Source organism: Pan troglodytes, chromosome 2 (genome assembly GCF_028858775.2).
Source record: "Pan troglodytes isolate AG18354 chromosome 2, NHGRI_mPanTro3-v2.0_pri, whole genome shotgun sequence".
NCBI lineage: Eukaryota > Metazoa > Chordata > Mammalia > Primates > Hominidae > Pan > Pan troglodytes.
The window spans coordinates 51284640-51298944 of NC_086015.1; the positions used below are offsets into that span (position 1 = coordinate 51284640).

The window sequence follows — 14305 nt, forward strand, 5'->3', positions numbered from 1 at the left end:
AAGCAAACAGTAAGTTTTGCAACGTAAGAACATGGAGACAGACAAACATACAAAGGATAGTAAGTGAGCTTTTATTTTATTCACCATAAAATATTTGCATCTCTTACTCCTCAGGTTCTTACATAAGACAACAGTTAATTAATTAAGTTACCATTATAGCCATCGAGGGCCTGAGAAACCACATCCTTTGCAACTGTCTCATAAACCAAGTCCTGGGAGGCATCGTGAAGAACTCCATCCAACTTAAACGACCAGTCTGTCTGTTGGTTATTGACAACTCCTCTCCGAATGTCTTTTTTTAAGTGAATATCAATGCTCTAGGAAAAAAGAGTGAGAAAAAAAAAATGTTATTTGTTCAAAAATGGGTATAAAAAAAATCACTGATAGCTGAGGCCTAATCTGGAGGGAACAGAGGAAATGAACTGTAGGATGAATGGGGACTCCCACGTAGGGGCTGATATTCCAGATGAATTCTTTGGGATGGGAGAAGAGAGTTCCTGCAGGGAGATGGAAAGATCAGGAGAGTGGAGCACTTCCTAGTTTTAGCACCTCTAACCCTAGTTCACATGGTGCTGTCTTTGTTTCCCCACCTATGATATGAGGTCAAATTTATCATGTTCTTATTAAACAAGTTTTAGATAGATTCCATAAGCATAGGGAGGCCTTGAATTATGCCAGAGGGAATAGTGAGCCTGGTAACAGAGGCCTGGGCTCCAGCCTCATTGCTCTGGTTGCTGGCAGTGAGGCCTCCCTCAGCTCTGCATTATGGTGAACATCTACTTCCACACACACGCTATGAGCCAAAGTGAGTGATGATGAAATGAAAGCCACAGAGAAGGCTACGGACTTCTCAGACATAGGAATTAAGAGTAAATTGAGGGTGTCATCAGCAGATTTTTAGATGCATGCCCCTTCATAGTAAGCCATTGTGGTAGCAGCTGGCTTAGGGACATACTGGGTAAGGTCAGTGGTAGCTTCCAATCTTCTTGATGAGAACTTCCGATGTAAAGACTCTTGCTGAAATCTTACACTGACTGCCCTAATGCAGGAGCTATACCTGGCTACAGAGAGAAAAATTAAGATGAAGAAAGACAGACTTGGCCGGGCATGGTGGCTCACGCCTGTAATCCCAGCACTTTGGGAGGCCGTGGCAGGTGGATCACCCGAGGTCAGGAGTTCCAGACCAGCCTGGCCAACATGGCAAAACCCCGTCTCTACTAAAAATACAAAAATTAGCCAGGCATGGTGGCACGTGCCTGTAATCCCAGCTACTAGCAGGGCTGAGGCAGGACGATCGCTTGAACCTGGGAGGCGGAGGTTGCAGTGAGCCAAGATCGTGCCACTGTACTCCAGCCTGGGCAACAGAGTGGGACTCTGTCTCAAAAAAAAAAAAAAAAAAGAAAGAAAGAAAGACTTGGTCCACTCACACATTAAATGCTCTGTGCTTCTGTGTTCGCTGAAAACCATGTCCAGCAGGACACATTTGATAGGGCTGCATGTGAGCTCTTTTCTGACCGCTAGGACCTGCGAGGCTTGGGCAGTTTGCCCTTGAATTTTTCCTTTGAAGAATGTCTCAATGCTGCCCAGAGTAGGCCCATAATTGTTTGCTGAATGAAAATATCTAACACTCTCACACTGTCCTAAGCCTTCAGAAGCATTCTCAGGGTGAGGATATAGGGACGGATATATCTTTCCACTTCTCTTGATAAGTATTTCTCCAGCTGTTTTGATAAGCTAAACAGTAATGAACTCAAGATATTCTTACTGCACCCCATGGGAGATTATACAATGACAGATCAATCATTAGAAAGCTTTATGAATGTGAACAAATGTCAATTCTTCTGTGTCAGATACGAGGGTAAAGGTAAACATTAATTTATTAAAGGTAAAATTATTAAAAGACAATTAAAGATGGGATTTTATTAATTTCTTCATTAGCAGTGTTGTGAGGGGGTGGTTTGGATTTGATGGGCTCTAGAGTCCATTGGATCCTGTCCAATTCTGTCTTGGTCCTTCAGAGGTTGCTTGGAAATACGGTCACACTATAGCAAGGTGGGACAGAGAGGCCCAGTCAGGTGAAGGCAAACACATCGCACTTACTCTTTTGTCATCTCCGTATCTGATCATTTCATGAGCAAAGTCATCGGTGGGTCTGACACGGACAAATGCATGAACTTTTTTCCTAGTACCCATTCTAGCTAAAAAGAAGGGAACAATGAAATTTTGAGTAGTCATTATCAAATAACAAGTAGAGGAGAGGGGTCATTCATTAAGAAGATCAGAAAAGAGTGACGAGCAGTCCATTTTTCCCTCTCTCCCTGAAAGCCAGTTTTCCTTTTCACCCCTCAGCATTTCAGTGTTCTACCCACAAGACACTGCTCAACAAATACACACACTTTCTGCTTCACAGACTGCTTTGCCATTTTCCACCAATGACCCCAGAGAGACTGAAATACAAAGTAAAAAGAATGCTTCCTTTAGTGGTCTAATCTTAGATGTCATTTCTAGAAATGTTCTGCAACTAAGATGATGAGTCCACTTATGCTTTCCTTCATTTATTATATTTTCTTCTAAAATACTTACTATGAAATACATTAAAACTAATTTTCTTTTCATTAACTTATCTTGCTTCAGATACAGCATCCTCTTCTCCAATAGACTAACTACATCAGAAATAGATGACCCAGACGTATATTTAGTCCATAATAAACTTTCTTCTCTTATTACCATATTGAGAAAAAATATCACAGACAGTCCCCTACCTCCTCTTGCTCTCCTAAAACCTAACTATATTCTCATCATTTTCTTTCAGTGTGTGTGTGTGTGTGTATGCGTGTGCATATACACATATATAGTAGTATAAATAAAGGAAGACATAGGACATATATACATACATTTTTTTTTTTTTGAGACAGAGTCTCACCCTGTCACCCAGGTTGGAGTGCAGTGGTGCTATCATGGCTCAATGTAGCCTTGACCTCCCAGGCTTAAGTGATCCTCCTGCCTCAGCCTCCCCAGTAGCTGGGACTACAGGTGTGTACCACTGTGCCTGGCTAGTTTTCTTACATTTTTTTTTGCAGAGATGGCGTCTTACTATGTTGCCTAGGCTGGTCTTGAACTCCTAGCCTCAAGTGATCCTCCTATCTTAGACTTCCAAAGTGCTGGGATTACAGGCATACCCAGCCGATGTTCAATATTTTTTTAAAAATTAACATTTATTTCATTGTTTTATTTTTGGAGACAAGGGTTTCTTTATGTTGTCTAGGCTAGCCTTTAACTTCTGAGCTCAAGTGATTCTCCCATCTCAACCTTCCAAGTAGCTGAGACTACAGGCACATGGCTTGGCTTTAAAAAAAAACTAACTTTTGGCTGGGTGCAATGGCTCATACCATAATCTTAGCACTTTGGGAGGCCGAGGTGGGCAGATCCCTTGAGGCCAGGAGTTTGAAACCAGCCTGGGCAACATGGCGAAAACCCATCTCTACAAAGAATACAAAAATTAGCCAGGTAGCCAGGTGCGGTGGCTCAGGCCTGTAATCCCAGCACTTTGGGAGGCCGAGGCAGGTGGATTACCTGAGGTCAGGAGTTCAAGACCAGCCTGGCCAACATGGTGAAATGCCATCTCTACTAAAAATACAAAAATTAGCTAGTTGTGGTGGCAGACGCCTGTAATCCCAGCTACTCAGAAGGCTGAGGCAGGAGAATCGCTTGAATCTGGGACGTGGAGGGTGTAGTGAGCTGAGATTGCGCCATTGCACTTCAGCCTGGGCGACAGAGAGGGACTCCATCTCCAAAAAATAAATAAATGAATAAATAAATAAAATAAATAAATTACCAGGCATGGTGGTGCATGCCTATAGTCCCAGCTACTCAGGAGGCTGAGGTGGGAGAATCACTTGAGCCTGGGGAAGCTGAGGCTGCAGTTAGCTTTGATCATACCACTGCACTCCAGCCTAGGTGACAGAGTGAGACCATATCTCAAAAAAAAAAAACTAACGTGGGCCAAGTGTGTTGGCTCTTGCCTGTAATCCCAGCACTTTGGGAGGCTGAGGATGGCAGATTACCTGAGGTTAGGAGTTCAAGACCAGCCTGGCCAACATGACGAAACCCTGTTTCCACTAAAAAAAAATACAAACATTAGCTGGGTGTAGTGGCAAGCGCCTGTAATCTCAGCTACTCAGGAGACTGAGACAGGAGAATTGCTTGAATCTGGAGTGTGGAGGTTGCAGTGAGCCAATGTCATGCCACTGCACTCCAGCCTGGGTGACAGAGCAAGCTCAGTCTCAAAAAAAAAAAAAAAATCAAAAAATCTAAGTAACTTTTAAGATGTTAACCATAAAAACCCCTCATGTATAACAGGGACTACTTTTAATTAGATTATCTTGCTTTTTTAAAAAGTACATTAAAATAATGGTAATATTTTATTTTATTTTATTTTTTTTGAGGCAGAGTCTCGCTCTATCACCCAGGTTGGAGCGCAGTGGCGCCATCTCAGCTCACTGCAAGCTCCGCCCCCCAGGTTCACACCATTCTCCTGCCTCAGCCTCCCAAGTAGCTGGGACTACAGGCGCCCGCCACCAAGCCCCGCTAATTTTTCTGTATTTTTAGTAGAGATGGGGTTTCACCGTGTTAGCCAGGATGGTCTCGATCTCCTGACCTCGTGATCTGCCCGCCTCAGCGGATCATTTTATATAAAATTATCTAAGAGAGGTCCAATGGGTGTTACCTGACAAAAGTTATTCCAGATTTTATTTATTTATTATTTTTGAGACATTTATTTCAGACAGAGTCTCGATCTCTCTCTCAGGGTGGAGTGCACTGGTGTGATTTCAGCTCACTGCAGCCTGTCTCCCAGGCTCAAGCAACCTCCAGAGTAGTGGTAGGACAGGTGTGTGTCACCATACCCGGCTAACGTTTTGCATTTTTGTAGAGATGGGGTTTCAACATGTTGCCCAGGCTGGTCTCAAACTCCTGGGTTCAAGCAATCCACCCACCTCAGCCTCACACTCAATTTCTAAAGCTTGGGGAACCGGGGAACCACTCTTCACATCCAAGGGCCCATTCTCCTGCCCAGGGAAATTCAGATGCCATCCAGGGTATGCTCTGAAAGGGACCATGAAGAAGCAGGGGAGCTCTAGGAGCAGGTGCCCAGGCCTCCCTCCCTGAAGCCCCTGCACAAGAGTAGCACAGGCCAGTTCAGAGCATCAATCTCAGCTGGGCATGGTGGCTCACGCCTGTAATCCCAGCCTTTGGGAGGCCAATGTGGGAGGATCGCTTGAGGCCAGGAATTAGGAACCAGCATGGGTAACACAGCAAGACCTTGTCTCTACAAAAAATTTTAAAAATTTGCCAAGTGTGGTGGTGCACGCGTGTGGTCCCAATTTCCCAGGAGGCTGAGGCAGGAGGATCACTTGAGCAGTGATGGCACACCACTGCTCTCCAGCCTGGACAACAGCGTGAGACTGTCTCAACAAAACAAAACAAATAAGCAAAAGCATCACTCTCCCTCCAGAGCCTGGCCCTTCTCTGCCCTGCTATTTGCCAACATGCACATGCACACACAGTCACCCCATGTATGCTTCCCAAGGCCCTCCCCATGCTGACACCATGGCTCCAAGCAGGCCAGGAGCCATATCCACCTGCAATAAGTCTTCCTTTGCACACCCGTCTTGTGAGCCTGCTACTCAGCAGCCCTTTAACACCCAAACATTTAGGGACCCCATGCCATCTTGCACTTACTGAAATACTGCTTGTTACCATTCTTAGGTCGCTTCATTTGAGTGGGTTTCAGTTCCCAAAATTAAATTACAAGCTGCTTGAAGGCAAGGATTGTGCTTTTTGTCTCTTTTGAATCCCCTCACAATGTCCAGGGCAGAGCCCAGCACAGAGTAGGTGTTCAGGAAATGGCGGTGGTTGGTGATGGTAATGGCTGGAAGTCAGAGGGCAGCTGAATCTTCATATGTGGGTCTATCTTCAGTCACTACTGAGAGAGTCCCAAGGGGCATATGATGTCACTCCCCTTCCATGACAACTCCAACCAAAGCCCACAGCCCTTCCAGGAGGACACTTGGTTTCCAGGTGCAAAAATCCACATCCAGCACCTCACCACACACTTTTTTTGTTTTTGTTTTTTGTTTATTTGTTTTTGTGACAGGGTCTCACTCTGTCACCTAGGCTGGAGTGCAGTGAAACAATCTCGGTTCACCGTAGCCTCCACATCCTGGGTTCAAGTGATCCTCCCACCTCAGCCCCGCAAGTAGCTAGGACTACAGGCGTGCACCACCACGCCCGGGTAATTTTTGTATTTTTCGTAGAGACAGGGTTTCGCCATGTTGCCCAGGCTGGTCTTGAACTCCTGAGCTCAAGCAATCCGCTCACCTCAGCCTCCCAAAGTGCTAGGATTACAGGCGTGAGCCACGGCGCCCGGCCCCCTCCCTTTCTCCCTCAGGACCTTGTGGGGAATGTCTCTCCTTGGGGAACCACCCTTTGATATTTCTGGTATAACAAAGCAAGCCTCTGAGTGGCCATCAGGAGACTTCTGTGTTAAGGCGCTCGAGGTTTCCTCATTTGTCTTTAGTGGGAATGAACAGAATTGGCAACAAGCAGCCATGAAGACTCGACAAGAGGAAAGGGAGCTTTTGGTGGGGTGGAAGGCACCAGGTGGGTCCCTATCTTCCAGTGCTCCCGTCCAGATGAGGGGCTGTCATGGGGAACCCTCATAGCTACCTGTAGCGGCAGCAGCAACACCCGAATCCAAAACACTGGGTCCAACTGCACCTGGCCTTGGCTGAACAAGACTAGGATGCAGGCAAAACTAGACTTTCTCCTTTTTCTCACCCAATGTGCCGGACCCCCGCGTGGAGCCTGGGCGGCAGTGGGCTTTGGATCCATTCCGGTCCCTCTCTGGAGAGGTTTCCTCACCTGTAACACGAAGGGCTCCGACTGGTGATCCCAAAGCCCCCTCTAGTTCGAAAACTGACTAGTACGGAAGAGTCCAGACGACCTCTGGCTCCCTGCCTCACGGCCTCTATGTCCTGGACGCGACGTGGGACCCCTTTGTGGGACCAATGAACATTAGCTCCGAAGACCGTAAGCCGCGGTCAGGTTGAAAGGACTCCCGCGACGTCGAGCCCTCCTTCGCCTGGGTTTCAGAGATGAGCGACCCAGCTGGGAACCCCCAGATAAAGCGGTTTTTGGACCCCAGCCACTTTCAGCAGTCCGGGCGCACACCCTTTTCCCGTCTCCCCACTCCCACCGGCGAGCAGCCCCTGCTCACCGTTCACCAGGCAGCGACGCTCCTGGGACGCGACTGCCGCAACCGAAACCACCTGCACTCCCCACGCGGGGCTGCCTGGCTGTGTACACAGTCGCCATGGCAACGGGTCGCTTCCGGGGATTCCGGAAGTGTCGGGGTGGCGGAAATGAAGTCCGAGGTCCTACGTCGAGGATACGGGTGAGGTCATGGCCGAATCGGGAAGACGAGAGATGGGGCCAATTGATCTAGAAAGACTTCGGCGGATGCACATGCGAAGTCAAGGTCGAGATAGCGAGGGAACGAAGGCCGCACATGAACCAGGAAGCGGGGTGGCGGGGCTTCCGGCGCCGAGGAGATTCAACTACGGCGGCCGCGGAGGCCCGTCCGATTGCTGCTCCGCGCTCCGAGCGGCTGTCGGCGTGCGCTATCGCCCCGCCCTGGTTAGTGTCTAGCCGGCCGGCGAGGCCTGCGCAGTTGCAGCGGCCGGGGAAGATGGTGGAGGACGGCGCGGAGGAGCTGGAGGATCTGGTGCACTTCTCCGTGTCTGAGTTGCCTAGTCGCGGCTACGGCGTCATGGAGGAGATCCGGCGGCAGGGCAAGCTGTGCGACGTGACCCTCAAGGTACCGCGGACTGGGCGGCAGCGGGCTGAGGGAAAAGGGGTCGAGCGGGGAGTAAAAAGGGGCGGGGGACAGAGAAAGAGAGGTCTAGCAGGGAGAGGGGTGGGGAGAAAGAGGTGTGAGGGGAGCCGAGTAGTGGGGAGAGAGGTGCCGAGCAAAAGGGGATCGGGGCCGAGTGGGGAGAGGAAGAGGACAACCTTTCAGCCCTTGAAAGGAAAGGTTGAGAGGTGCGCCGCTTAGGCCCTTGGAGTGGGAGACATTGGGGTGACAGCCTCCTTTTTCTGTCATGCAGACAAGAGAAAATGGACTTACCTTCTATGGAGGCAGGGGCGGTGGCCGGCCCCACATGCTGATGGGCACCACTGAAGCACCCTCTCTTGTCACTACAGATATTTCTTTGTGCCTGTCGAACTTGGCTGTGCTGTTCTAGAAGAGAAGGCTTCTCCTTAGGAATCATTGCCCTTAATTGTTGAATTACCACTTTGTCTCTTAAGAGCTTTTAAAATCTTATCTGGAAATTTTTTGAGGTGGGAAGCCACCCTGCCCCATACTGGAAGGCACCACTCACCACCACAAAGGTCCCCGGGGCTGGGCCTGCTGGCCGCGTGGGGAGAGGGATGCTGACTGATATTAAGAGGGAAAGATATCTTAACCACCTGTTCCCCACCAGCATTCTGGTCGCTAGAGCCAGCCTCCCTCCTGTGCCTGGGTCTTTTCGTGTGGAAGAGGCATGCTGTGCTGCTGCCTGGCCAAGCCACCGAACCATGTGGAGACGTCCGGCTGGGGAGATGATGAGTGGGGCTCCCTGTTGGGCTTTAGCTGGAAAGCTCTCAGCATCTGTGCGTGATCCCTGTTTAAAAAACAAACAGGGCAGGCATGGTGGCTCACACCTGTAATCCCAGCACTTTGAGAGGCGAGAGGATCACTTGAATGGGGGAATTGGAGACCAGCCTGGGCTATGTAGGGAGACCCTGTCTCTACAAATAATAAAAAATTGTCTGGGCATGGTAGCCTGTGCCCGTAGTCCCAGCTACTCAGGAGGGTGAGGTGGGAGGATCGCTTGAGCCTAGGAGGTCAAGCCTGCAGTGAGTTGTAATCGCACCACTGCACTCCAGCCTGGACAACACAGCAAGATCCTATTTCTCCTATTTCTCTCTCTCTCACACACACACACACACACAGAGCAAGATCCTATTTCTCCTATTTCTCTCTCTCTCTCTCACACACACACACACACACACACACAAATAAATAAATAAAAGAAAAAATAAAACTATGCAGAGATCCTTTTGCTCTTGTTTTCTTTTTTCTTTTTTTTGAGACGGAGTCTCGTTCTGTTGCCCAGGCTGGAGTGCAGTGGTGCTATCTCGGCTCACTGAAACTCTCTCTCCTGGGTTCAAGCGATTCTCCTGCCTCAGCCTCCCCAGCAGCTGGGACTACAGGCGCGCACCACTACCCCTGGCTAATTTTTTCTATTTTTAGTAGAGACGGGGTTTCACCATGTTGCTCAGGCTGGTCTCGAACTCCTGAGCTTCAGCAGTCTGCCTGTCTCGGCCTCCCAAAGTGCTAGAATTACACGCGTGAGTCACCGCGCCCAGCCTGCTCTTCTTATTTTCTACATGGTTAAGGAAACTTTTCTTCTGCAACATAGTTGAGTCAGACCTCTGGAGATGGTAGAGTAGGATGGTTGAGTATGGCTTTGAAAGCAGAAGGATTTGGATTAAAATCCTAGTTGTAACCTTGAGCAAGTTACTTAATCTCTGTAAGCCTCGGTTTTTTTGTTTTTATTTTTATTTTTTTGAGGCAGAGTCTCGCTGTGTGGCACAGGCTGGAGTGCAGTGGCATGATCTTGGCTCACTGCAACCTCCACCTCCTGGCTTCAAGCCAGTCTCCTGCCTTAGCCTCCCAAGTAGCTGGGACTACAGGCGCCCGCCACCACGCCCGGCTAATTTTTGTGTGTGTTTTTAGTAGAGACAGGGTTTCACTACGTTAGCCAGACTGCTCCTGACCTCGTGATCCGCCCACCTCAGCCTCCCAAAGTGCTGGGATTACAGGCGTGAGCCACCAAGCCCGGCCCTTTTCATCATTCTAAACCCCTCCTGAAGGAGGTTGTTTTTCCAGGAGAGGAGTGAAGTGATCTGAGAAGGCGTGAGATCTTCTCATATGGGAAAGAGGAACCAAGAGAATTGAGAAAAAATGAGCTAGACTAAAGGAAGCAGAGGAAGTAAAAGTAAATTAGAAGTTTTTGTCCACAGTGATTACATGGTAGAAGATGTTAAGGCCACTAGAAACTTGTAAGCAGAAAAATGATCCGGTTTTGGCAGCAACACTTGGTGTAAATAGAGACTAGTGAAAAGCAGTAATAGGTGTGAATTTCTAGATTAAAATTTAGGCTGTAGGCTGGGCACCGTGGCTCACGCCTATTATCCCAGCACTTTGGAAGGCCAAGGCGAGTGGATCGCTTGAACCCAGGAGTTTGAGACCAGCCTGGGCAACATGGCAAAACCCCGTCTCTATTGGGGAAAAAAAAAAAAGATTTAGGCTGTAAGGGTGAACCAGGGGAATCTTATAAGACACGGGGAATCAAAAAGGGCGTGGCAGCGTGGGATGGTCACAGATACTTCTACATAAAGTATTAATAGTACATTTAATGCAGATACTGAATATGGTAATCTTTTAGCAGAATATTGCTTATTCATTCAAAGGGACAAGTAAATTATCAGACATGGCTGGGTGCAGTGGCTCACGCCTGTAATCCCAGCACTTTGGGAGGCCGAGGCAGGTGGATTGCATTGAACTCAGGAGTTTGAGACCAGCTTGGGCAACATGGTGAAACCCCATCTCTACAAAAAATTAGCTGTAGTGGTGTGTACCTTTAGTCTTTCTTAGCTGCTCAGGAGGCTGAGGTGGGAGGATCACTTGAGCCTGGGAGGCAGAGGCTGCAGTGAGCCGAGATCGTGCCACTGCACTCCAGCCTGGGCAACAGAGTGAGACCCTGTCTCAAAAAAAAAAAAAAGAATCAGACGTAGTTTCAACTGAGACGGTCAGCCCGAATTGCTGTGTTAGCTTCAGGGATCTAGAACATAAGGACCAGTATATTTATTTTTTTCTCTCTTTAATAAAAAGCCTTCAGTGGGAAGGACTAGTATAAACGCATGGGCTAGAGCTGGACGGGACTGTAGAGAGCATTTACTTCACTGATTTTGAAAACTTTATTGTAGAGCCCAAGGAGTAGCTCTGTAGCAATATAATGGTGGGACCGGGGAAAGAGCATGCGAACCAGGCTCTGCACATTTCACTACTTGCCACCAGAGCTGTCCTGGGAAATCTATTTTGTCTCTCTTTCTTGTCAAAGTCTTCCTTCAGTTTTCTGGTGACTCCACAGTGTTTTTCAAGTAAACAGACACTGAAAAACTGGTTGGAAGCTTTTGGGTGTGAGATGTTTTCTTGACTGGTGGGCCTCCCTGTCAGGCAGTGGTTCTTAAACTTCAGTGGACGTCAGAATCACCTGGTGGCCTTGTTAAAACGCTGGTTGTTGGACCTCACCCAGAATTTCTGATTCATTAGGTCTGGCATGGATCTGAAAACTCATATTTCTGACAGGTTCCCCTGTGATGCTACTGTTAGTCTGGGACCACGTTCTGAGAGCCATGGTTGTAGGGTGATGGACCTGTCGTTTTCTGTGGGATGTGTTCAAAGTCCGTAGATCTTCCTCCAGGCTTCTTCCTAGGTGGTATAAGCCTGGCTGTTATTTTGGGAGCCTTATGGTAGGAGAGGTCTGGAGGTTCTCCCTTCTGTATGCAGACTTTCACTTAATCCCCCTAAATGGTACCACTTCCTTGTCTTCTGTGGTGCCCTGGTTACCCAGGTCCAGAGGCTCTTGTTCATCCTGTCTGAAGAGTAAACCTCCAGTCTTCTGCAGTTGCTTGTCTGGGGAGGGGGACCAGTACTTCCTGATTTCGGCCCTTCTTCTTGCTCACAACTTCAGAGGAAACTGGTACCTCCAGTGGTTCCATTTTGGAGGGGATTCTTCAGTGGCTTGCCATCCGCAACACTCAGTATCCTCTAAGTCAGTTACTACTCATTTGTCTTCTTCTTCTAAAATTTTGTTGACCCTTCTAATGTGCTGTCTCTCTCTGCATCTTTTTCCTTCAGAGCTTTGCTGTTCCTTGATCATCAGTCCGAAAGGCAGTATCACACAGACTCTGCAGCCACACTGCCTGCGTTTGAGTTCTGGGTCTGCCACTTGTTAGCTGTGAAAATGAGCAGCTTCCTTAAACACTGGTGATTCTCTGTCTCGTCTGTAAAATGCACATCACCACCTACTTGAGTGCTGAGGATTCAATTAGTTAATGTACTTCAAATAATCATGTAGTAAATGCTCAGTAGTGTGTGTGTGTGTGTATTTTTTTTTTCTTTTTTTGAGACAGAGTCTTGCTCTGTTGTCCAGGCTGAAGGGCAGTAGCGCAATCTTGGCTCACTGCAACCTCCACCTCCCAGGTTCAAGCGATTCTCCTGCCTCAGCCTCTTGAGTAGCTGGGATTATAGCTACATACCACCATGCATGGCTAATTTTTGAATTTTTGTAGAGACAGGGTTTTACCATGTTGGCCAGGATGGTCTCAAACTTATGACCTCAAGTGATCTGCCTGCCTCAGCCTCCCAAAGTGTTGGGATTACAGGCATCAGCCACCACGCCCGGCCAGTAGTATATATTTATTAATAATAACTTAATGGAGTTTCTAGAAGGAGTGGAGATAAATTCATGTGTTCAACCTGCCATTTTGAATTTGTTTTCGCTTCTGTTGAACTTTGAATGATTTTATCTGGACAAAATGTTCATTGCCTTAAATGACTTTGCTGGCTGGACACAGTGGCTCACGCCTGATCCCAGCACTGTGGGAGGCCGAGATGGGGAGATCAAGAGATCAAGAACATCCATGCCAACATGGTGAAACCCCATCTCTACTAAAAATACAAAAATTAGCTGGACATGCTGGCGCGGGCCTGTAGTCCCAGCTACTCAGGAGGCTGAGGCAGCAGAATCGCTTGAACCTGGGAGGCGGAGGTTGCAGTGAGCCGAGATCATGCCACTGCACTCCAGCCTGGAGACAGAGTGAGACTCTGTCTCAAAAAAAAAAAAAAAAAAAAAAAAAAGACTTTGCCAACCACTGCACTAATTCATTAGCCTGCACTTTACAAATGAAGACCCAAGCCCAGAAAGGGAAGGGACTCACTCAAGGTCACAGGTTGAGTTAAGCAGCACTGGGACTAGACTCTTCGTCTCCATATTCAGGGTCAGGTGTTCTCTCATGCTCTCCTGTTGCATCTTCTGTCACTGACGGTAAATGAACTGATTTCGGCTGCTACCACGTGAATTAATCTGCCTCAGGTCTACTGTATTCATCCTTAATGGCGTGTCATCTTTTCTATCTTCCTGAATTTTAGGGAGAACGTGAAAAATATTAGCAGGCATGCCACATTCTCAAAATTAACTGCCAACACTTGAACCTAGGCTTAATTTCCTTTTGGAAAATATTTGAAATTTAAATTCACTGGAAGTCTGTCGGATAGTGAGGTAGAGGCATGACAGAAAAGAGTATCATATTCATAAAAAAAAAATCACATTCTGTATCTCCCATGGCTTGAACCTGTTATGAGAAAAAGCCCATGGTCCTTTTCCTTGGCAAATCATTTTATCTTAAAAGTTATGAGGATTGTAGTGCAAGACTTGTTGGCATAAGGCTTGGCCTAGGTAGAGAGATTTGTGTCCATGGACACTCTCATCCCCTCTTCCCAGCGTTGAGTTTCGTGTCCTTTGCTCTGGGCTGCCAGGAGCCCAAGGCTCAGGAAGCATTGTCTGATTCATCTGGGTCTAGCCAGTTGGGCACACTTGCTAGGTTTAATGAGTTTTTCTTCTTATTCATGAGATTTGGAGCCAGATTTATATATTTATTTTTTCCCCTATGCTTCTGTAAGGCATTGAAATTCATATATTTCTGCTCTCCCTTTATCTCACACATTTATTTTCTTTTTGAGTGACAGCAGAATGAGGTCACCAAACCTGAGTATTATTCACAGGGCCATAAGCTTAAAGGAGAGAGGAGCTCCCTATATAGACACACACCCTTTATTTTGCAACCGCTGATAAATGGTTCCTGAAAGATCTGCTGGCGTTAGTCTTCTCAGCATTTTCCCAAGGCCCCTGCTGAGGTTTCGAACCTGGCTCTGATAATTTAGCCCTCAGAAGGAAATGTTTTTTCCATGGGTGAAAGGTACAGTATTAGAATATTTCCTTGTGTTACCCACTAAATGTAGGCACACAGTTTTCACGAAATTGGCTTCAAGAGCTACACATTTGAATCTGGAATCTTGCCTAATTTGTTGTCACCACTGGCTTTGTGATGAAAGAGTAGGTGGAGAAGGATATGA

The 14305-nt window shown here is 47.5% G+C and overlaps 2 protein-coding genes across 40 annotated transcripts in view; one reads left to right on the plus strand and one right to left on the minus strand.

The window, feature by feature from the left end:
• The window catches only part of KIF9 (kinesin family member 9), a 53525-nt gene extending 46113 nt beyond the window's left edge, over positions 1–7412 (minus strand). For 9 of the 38 annotated variants that reach the window (XR_010155177.1, XR_010155180.1, XR_010155175.1 and 6 more), the window contains exons 1-3: positions 7277–7406; positions 2101–2198; positions 152–317 (exon numbers count right to left, since the gene is read on the minus strand). Coding sequence is in view for 29 of the 38 variants with exons in the window: in XM_054681744.1 (XP_054537719.1) it covers positions 152–317; positions 2101–2193 (259 nt within the window). In the remaining 9 variants the exon portion in view is untranslated. Of the gene's footprint in view, positions 1–151; positions 318–2100; positions 2199–5739; positions 5984–6921; positions 7168–7276 lie in introns of those variants that run through there. The other 29 variants (XR_010155178.1, XR_010155181.1, XR_010155176.1 and 26 more) reach the window with 11 other exon arrangements.
• A 155-nt stretch (positions 7413–7567) lies between these two features.
• Positions 7568–14305, plus strand: part of KLHL18 (kelch like family member 18) — a 63929-nt gene continuing 57191 nt past the window's right edge. For both annotated transcript variants that reach the window (XM_009445375.4, XM_001144888.7), the window contains exon 1: positions 7568–7876. In XM_009445375.4, coding sequence (XP_009443650.2) covers positions 7568–7876 — 309 coding nt within the window. The remainder of the gene's footprint in view (positions 7877–14305) is intronic.